We start from the raw sequence: 7,911 nt of genomic DNA on the forward strand, positions 1-7,911 counted from the left end.
CAATGAGGTCTGGGGGGACAAAGAGGCCACCAGAGCGAGGAGGGCATTGTGGTCTGAGAAGAGGACAGGCTGCTTAGGGGGATGAGTGGGGACAGCATGCAGGGGCAAGAGGACAGGATGGCCTGGTAGGAAGGGGGCTTGCCAGAGGGGAGAGAGGAGGGGCGAGGCTACGGGTGGAGACAAGGTGATGTGAGCACAGCCTGTGGCCCAAGGAGAGAAGTCTGGCCTATGGAATGGGGGGTGGAGGGGTCTGTGGCAGGAGTGGTGGCGTTTCAGTGGCAGGACTGTCAGTAGGAGGGTGCCCTGGCTGGGAGCCCAGATGCTTGAGTAGCTTCTAAGCCCTGACTCCTGAGGGAGGCTGAGAGCCCGAGAGATGTTTATCCACCACAAAAACATGGTAAAACACCTCCTGTGGTGAGGTGATAGGCAGCCTGGCTGCCCTTTTCAGGGTGGCTGAAGTCTCCTGAGAGGTGCGGTGTGAACGGGGGCCCTGGCGAGGGGAGGCAGCACCAGCAACAGCGTCCCCTGCTGGAGCGGGAGCCAGAGGCGAGGTGGGCACGAGCTGGGACTGAGACAGAGTTTCATCCTGCAGCTACAGGCGGCTGAGTCATGCGTGAGCGCCAGGGTCTCTCAAGAGGCTGCTCAGAAAACCAGCTCATCCGAATGCAGACAGACACTTGTCCCCATGCCTGTCCCTGTGGCCTTCACAAGCCCACGCAGGCACCGGGCCCGCCTCCACCTTCTCCCCTCTCCTTGATCTCCCACCTCCAGTGCCCCTGGCTCTTTCCTCCATCTAGCCCTGCCTGCCTGTCCCTGTCCCTGCCCTCCCTCAGCTGGCCCCCCTGGCACCCACCCCACTGCTGGCCGCATGCAGCGCAGAGAAGGGAGGGAGATGGGGAGTCCAGAGATCCCCCAACAGAGAGTAAAGTCAGGAAGGGTCTGAGATAGGAACAGATAAGGGAGGGAGACTGTGAACTCAGCTCCCCCTGAAACCTTTCAAGGTCAGAGGAGGGTTCGTGAGGCTCTGAGGCAGGTGAGGAGTCCTGATGAACCCTGGGGACGGCCCCAAAATCCGAGAGTTCTGCCGTGTCACCTTCACTCTCTGTCCCTTTGACGTGTCACCTTCACTCTCTGTCCCTTTGACGGGACCAAGAGGTGGTAGTCTGGGGTTGCCCAGTTGACACACCCAGGGCCTCACCCTTCCCCCAGGGCCAAAAGCTAAACTCAAGCTTCCAACAGGATCATCCCTGGGCCACCAGCCACCGTGAGGACTCAGTCAACAACTACACCCCACCAAGCCTGTCCCTCACCGTGGTCGGTCATCGTGGTGAGGACTGGAGCTAGAGCTTGGGAAGGACAGAGTTCGCTTTATAAGCGTAGCCCTATGCCTGGCACTGTGGAGTACAGCCACGAATATGCCAAATCTATGACCTGGAGGGACATCCAGTCAAGTGGGGTGGAGGGGGTCACTTTGGTGCGCACGCGCGTGCGCACACGCGCGCGCACAACACACGCATGCGCGTGTGCACACACACTTGGTTTCACGGGCTGCCGCAGGGAAGGGGGATAAGGGGGAGGGGCTGTGGCCACATCATACATTTTGAGTTGCCCAAACTCTGTGAGCCGCAGCGGGAGGGAGGTAAGACTCCAGCATAATCCAAACCCCACACAGCAAACAAATCTTAGGAGGCTGCAGCCTTCACAGCCCCCAAACAGAAAGGTAGGTTGGGATTACGCAGGGAGCCTAGAGCAGGGTTGTCTAGTCCCTGGTAACCCCAAATATCTCCCCCACTCCTCCTCCTTGGAGAAATCCAATGCCCACACGTAAACCAGGTCTGCTGGTTCACAGACAGATGCCTCATCCAGAACAAACACCTGCCTCCTTGCACAGGCTTATTCCCCCACCCCTTTGTGTCAGCTTCCTACTCGCAAGGCTCCAAGACTTACCCAGAACAGAGAACGCAGGGGTGAGGGTCCAGCTCCCCCACCATCTTCAGGTCAGTCCTGGCTCTAATGGGTCCCCCCTTGACTCAGAAGGTCCCCTCCCTCCTGGCTACAGAGCCCTGGTCAGAAGCAAGAGCCCCAGCTACCTGTGGGACACACAGTCAACTCCTGGACCAGGTCGGGGGAAATTCACTCTTTTAGGGCCTTTCCCAGCAAACCCAGCCCTGCCCCTCTTGGATGGCTCCTAAAACCTCACCTGAACTATTTGTCCTTTTAAGAGTCAGGTCCTACATCACCCTTCTCCCAAGGGCACAAGACAGCCAGGTGAGACCTCGGCCTAACTCGCTGCCCCTTCACCTGGTCTTGGCTCCAGAGCCCCCCGACCGCTGTCCGGCGCTTTCCCGGCGGGGCTCTTTACCTCTCAGGTGAGCCGGGCTCTGCCGGCCACCTACCCCGCGCGGCGCCCTACCTGAAGCAGTAGCCGCCTGCTCTCGGCGCGGCCCGAGCCCCGGGGCTCCCGGCACTTGGGCGGCGCGGGGGCCCGGGGGCTCCCCGGGGGCTGGGGGCTGCAGGGAGGCCCGGGGTCCAGCGCCTCGCAGCACACCAAGCTCACGGTGCAGCCCATCCGGCCGGGGCGCCAGCCAGCCCCTCGCCCTGGCGTCCGCTCGGCCCAGGGAGCCTGCGACGTCGGGAGGGGGACGGCGACACCCCCAGCCCGTCCCCTCCCGGAGCCTCCTTGGCCCGCAGCTCCAGGAAGCGGGGGAGCACGGAACCCGGCAAGGGGCGGTGACACGGGCGCGGACGCCCGGACGCAGCCAGTGAGGAGGGAGACCCGAGGGCGCGGTGGCGTGGGGAGGGGCGGCGCGGGGTCTCGGGACCGACCGGGGCGGCGGAACGGCAGAGAGAGAGAGCGCGCGCCAGCGGACGCGACGGGAGAGGCAGGAAGCAGATAAGGAGAGATAATGAGGGAACGACGGGGACACGGGGGACAGAGAGGGGGGACGCAACCTCTGCATGCGGGAGGCCAAGTCCCAGAGAAGGAGAGACAGACGACCAGGCAGTCCCCGTGGTAGGACAGAGCCAGGCTTGGGTACCGCGTGCTCCAGTGTTTACATGCGGTTCCTGGGGGGTTGTGAAACGGGTAGTCCTCGCAGATGCCTGCTCGTCTGTTCTCTGCCCCCAATACTAACTAGCCCCTGGGAACCAACAGTGGAAAGACCCCAGCCTCAAGGAGACAAAGCACAGCCAGGGTGGGAGGACCACAGTCTGCCTGGGCAACCCACCGGGCCCCTTCTTGGACAGAGCATCTCACCAGTGCTTTCACTTTCAGCCTTTCAGCGGTGAGTCCAGAACTGGGGGGATGGCACTGGTGATCAGCACTCACCGGGACCCCTCAGAAGAGATGGGGAGGAGGAGGGAGACATGAGGTGGGACCCTTGTCCTCTCCTCCACACCTGCACCACACTCCAAACAAGTGACAGTAAAGGTGGGGCAGCCTCATAGCCTCTTTGTGCCACCTGGTGGCGATAAGGAAGAAAGACAAGAGCAAGTGACCGTGATGAGAAGGGGAGAGAACTCGAAGAGCAATTGCCACTACCTCATCGGTGAGTCTGGGTCCCAGTCTGTGTTTGGCCAACAAGCGAACCTACCCCAGGTCTGCCTAAGAGGAACCATCCCCCATCTCACCATTCTGCCCTGGTGCCCTCCACCCTGCCTCTACCACTTCTGCCCCACAGTCTTCTGCTCCTCCTGCTCTGAGCAAGATTTCCCCCTCCTCCAGGGTGCTGGGCTGGGCATGAGTCACTTCCCAGGCAGCAAACTCTGGAGAAGGCTGTGCAGAGTCCTCAATCACAAATGACAGTCTCAGGCTGCAGTGCTCTGCTTTCCATGCCCCAACCAGCCAGGCCTTCCCAGGTGAGTAGCAAGGAGACCCCTGGGTCTGGGGGTGGCCAGGAGCAAGCGCAGAGGAATCCTGGGTAGAGATGAGGAAGGGGAGGAGGTCCATCTAGGTGTCTGTGGATTTCATAGATCATCTGAGCTAAAAGGAGCGGCAGAGACCCTCAGTCCAACCCCGTGGTCTACAGATGGGGAAATCCGGGCCCAAGAAAGGAGAAGGATGTGCCCCAGGTCACACAATGAACCAGCAGCAGGGCCAGGATGGAGAACCAGGTCTCGACTCCCAGCACTGTGCTCCCTGAATGCCATTCCCCACCCACCCTCCCTCGTTTACCTTCGTTTCCTTCTCCCTTCCCCTCCTCTGTGTCCCAGCGCCCCTTCACTCCCCCTCACTCCCAAATTCCAGCCACCACAGCATGGGAGGCAGGACACCTGGGTCTCCCACTCCATGCCTGTCTTTACTTCCGGCTCTCTGAACAAGCCCACGGGCCCTCCGGGGCCACAGTGTTCCTCTCGGAGCCCCGGGACCCACTGTGGGGGGAACAGGCTGAGATTCACTGGGGAGAGAGCAAAGGGGTTAGAACCCTGCTCCCTACACACCCCCAGCATTCTGGCCCAGGCCCGACTCTGGGGCCTCGCCTTACTTCTGCCTCCTTTTCCTCAGAGGACACACATTTTCCATGCAGCTGGGGCCCAGGAAAGGATGAATGTGTGTCCCAGGGAGGATGACTGCTCTGGCAAGGCCCCTGTGGGGGAGGGAGTGGCAGCCCCTCAGCCCAGCGCCCACATGGCTTGCACACATGAGCCCTGCAGGCGCAGGGACCTGAGTTCCAATTCTAGCTTCACCACTTAGATCTCTGTGACATTGGAAGAAACACTTACGCTCTCTAAGCCCCCCTCTCTTGGTATAACATGGAGTCAATAACCTCCCAGGGTTATTATGGGAACTGAGTAAGACAAGGAGGTCAAGCACAGGACACAGGGCCTGGCACCCAGGAACGGCTCCATAGGTGGGGACCACACCATCATCCTCCCGCCCTGCCTTACAAGAAAGATCTGGGTCTTCTCCTACCAGTGAACTCGCTGTGTGACCCTAGAGACATCACATTGTTTCTCTTGGCTCTGATTTTTCCTTTGTATAAGGAGAGAGCTGGGCAGCTGAAGCCAGAAGCTCGTTCTTGGCCTCTAGACCCACAAGGAATCACGTCATTTTCAAATACTCATGGCAGAAGAAGGGGCTGTCTTCAAGATGACCTGTGACCTGAAGGGTGAGTGTGTCCTGAGAGAGTTTCTGGGACCGAATTGGGGGAGTGGTGAGGGGTCTTGAGAGCCTTTCCTTCAGAGCCCTCAGCATCTGAGGTCTGATGTCCACCATCCTCCCCACTGAACTGCACAGACCCTGTGGCTGCCTGGAGCAAGTGCTGCAGGTAGGGCCCTCCCCTCCATGCCCCTCTCCCGTCTCTCCAGGTCCCGATAACCAATAACCGAGTGGGCTTTCCCAGATCCTGAGGGAAGAGCCACTGCCTCTCTACGTTACCACGCACCACCGCATCTCTGTCAATCAGCAAACCCTTCCTGACATCTAACCTCACTCTTGGAGGCTGTCACTGTAGCCTGGGAAGTGAGGTGGGACAAGCCTGGGGCAGGGTTGGGTGGGGCTGGGGGCAGTCACCCTGCTCTAAAGACAAAAGTTTCAGAGGCACAGATGTCCTCGGGCTGGCCTTCCTCGCTTCTGGTTAGAGCCCCAGTCATCACTATCACTAGCTTTTATCGAGCACGTATTATGTGCCCAGCTAAGCCCTTTACGTGCCCATCTTGTTTAATTTTCCTTCTAACCCACTGAGGTGCTTGATGACCAGCCCATCCCCCCACCACACACACACACATACCCTTCCTACTTCTCTGAAGATGTGCATGTACATGTGTGGTGTGAGTGTGCATGTGTGTGAGGTTTGTGTGTGTGTGGTGTATGTTGTGTGCCTGTGTGGTCTCCTGCCAGTCTGCCCCTCATGTGCTGCACTCCAGTCACACCGGCCTCCTTGATCTTCCTAAAGCACAGCAGAAAAGCACCTACCTCAGGGCCTTTGCACTTGCTGTTCCCTCTGCCTGGAATGCTCTTCACCCAGAAATTTGGATGGAACCCTTTCTCATTTCCTTCAGATCTGGACTTGAATAGAGCCTCCTCAGTGAGGCTTTCTCTAGCCACCTTAATCTACATTTTTTAACACACACACCACACATACACACCACACACTCACACACCCCACACACATCTCACACATTCATGCACACACCATGCGCTTTCCACTCCCTCTCCCCGCTTTATTTTTCTCCTTATCAGTCAGAGCAATCTAACATACTATGTGTTTTGCTCATTCTGTTTGTTCATTGCTGTATCCCCAGGGCTTAAAACAGGGCCCAGCACAGAGTAAGTGCTCAATAAGTATTTCTGGAATGAATAAATGAATGAGAACACTGCAAGCTCAAAGAGGTCAAGCAGCTTGCTCCTGGTCACACAGCCAGTAGGGGCAGACCAGGACCTGAAGTGGGCCTGTCTGCACGAGCCCTTTCCGCTATACTGCTCAGCGTGCTGGAACACAGAGTGCTCTGGGAGGGAACATTTCCACACTTTCCTTTCCCTCATCTTGCTCCCAGTTTGACCAGAAAGAGCAGAAGAGCTTCCTGAGGCCTCGGAAGGGTTACTGGGACTTCCTCTGCACGGCCCTGTGGTGGCAGCGTGGGGACACGGAGCCAGTCCACTTTGTCCACTCACAGGACAAGGTATCCAGGGCCAGGTGGCAGGGGGGCTGGCCTCGGTGTGATGGGGTCCTGCCCCCAGGTCCTTGACGAGGATGGCTCGGTGGCCGGAGGGGACACCGGCCTGCCCGAGGCTCCTTTCTCACCCACCCCAGCTCCACTGACCATAGCCCCCCTCACCTGGTCCTCACCTGTCGTTAGCCCTGCCCTCACACCCCTCCGGTCACCCGTTTTCCTCCCACAGCCTCAAGTCCCAGGACACCCTTTCTCATGCACCACTCATTCTAGCTTTTCTCCCTCTGTGCTGGCTGCGTTCCCTCTGTCCTAATACCACCATCCCCCCACTTGTCCCTTGTGTGCTGTGCAGTTGAAGACCCCACTGGGAAAAGGCCGAGCCTTCATCCGCTTCTGTCTTGCCCTCGGACAGCTGGCCGAGTCCCTGCAGCTCTGCCTCCTGAACCCAGAGCTAACCAGGTGGGGCTACTGATACCATCCAAGCCCGTGGCCCTCCTTCGGGAAGATTCATCTTTACCCCTAGAAGGGTGGTTTGATATCAAAGATGACTACAATAAGGGTCATAAAGGGAAAGCCAAGGAAGAAAGGGCAAAGGGGAGGTTAGAACCCCAGTCCTGGTAGCATCATGATGCTTGGCCTCCTGGTCCCCAAGGACCATAACCCTGTCTGGGGAACCATCCCACTATGGTGTGCAGTGGAGGTAGAGTCTCTGAGGTCGGGGGTGGCAATAGCACAGAGCCAAAGTCCAAGCGTGCTGCTCCCAGTTAACACAGGGAGTGGTATGGCCCCCGGAGCCCTCTGGTGTGCCCTGAACTCCAGGAAGACATCCTGGACTCCCTCTAGGCTCTCAACGAGGTGACCTTCGACTTGGACCTGCAACGGCCAGACTTGGATGGAGCCTGGCCCATGTTTTCAGAGTGAGTAGGGGCAGCGTGGAGGGAAGCTTCTTGTCAATGCCTGCTCCCATTACTACCACCCACCCAAACTAACCCCAAGCCCTCAACCCCCAGCCCCATCTTTTCCTCCCCCGCTTCTTACTCCCTGACTCCCGATTCTCCACCTCCCTAGCCTTCTGTTTCCCCAGTGTCATCTTAGGAGGTCCCATGATACTGCACAGAAAACCCACTCATTAAAGAGTTGTTGGATGGTTGGGGTAGGCGGTTAGAAGGATGAATAGATGTTGGGAGGTTGGAATGGAATGGAAGGATGGATGGAGGGTGGGGTGCATGGGGCGATGGAGAGAAGGAGGCATGCATGAGGGTGGAAGGGCAGGAAAGTGGGATGGGTGGTAGGATGAAT

General features: G+C 58.6%; 1 protein-coding gene across 1 annotated transcript; it reads left to right on the forward strand.

Moving 5' to 3' along the window:
- The first annotated feature begins 5,204 nt into the window (after positions 1 to 5,204).
- On the forward strand, positions 5,205 to 7,797 carry RUFY4 (RUN and FYVE domain containing 4). The gene is given in 5 exon segments (XM_055079384.1): positions 5,205 to 5,267; positions 6,496 to 6,621; positions 6,965 to 7,071; positions 7,386 to 7,529; positions 7,681 to 7,797. Coding segments are annotated over 5 exon segments (537 nt in total). The 3' UTR covers positions 7,778 to 7,797.
- Positions 7,798 to 7,911: the final 114 nt, after the last annotated feature.

The sequence above is a fragment of the Physeter macrocephalus genome, chromosome 2 (genome assembly GCF_002837175.3).
Source record: "Physeter macrocephalus isolate SW-GA chromosome 2, ASM283717v5, whole genome shotgun sequence".
Taxonomy (NCBI): Eukaryota; Metazoa; Chordata; class Mammalia; order Artiodactyla; family Physeteridae; genus Physeter; species Physeter macrocephalus.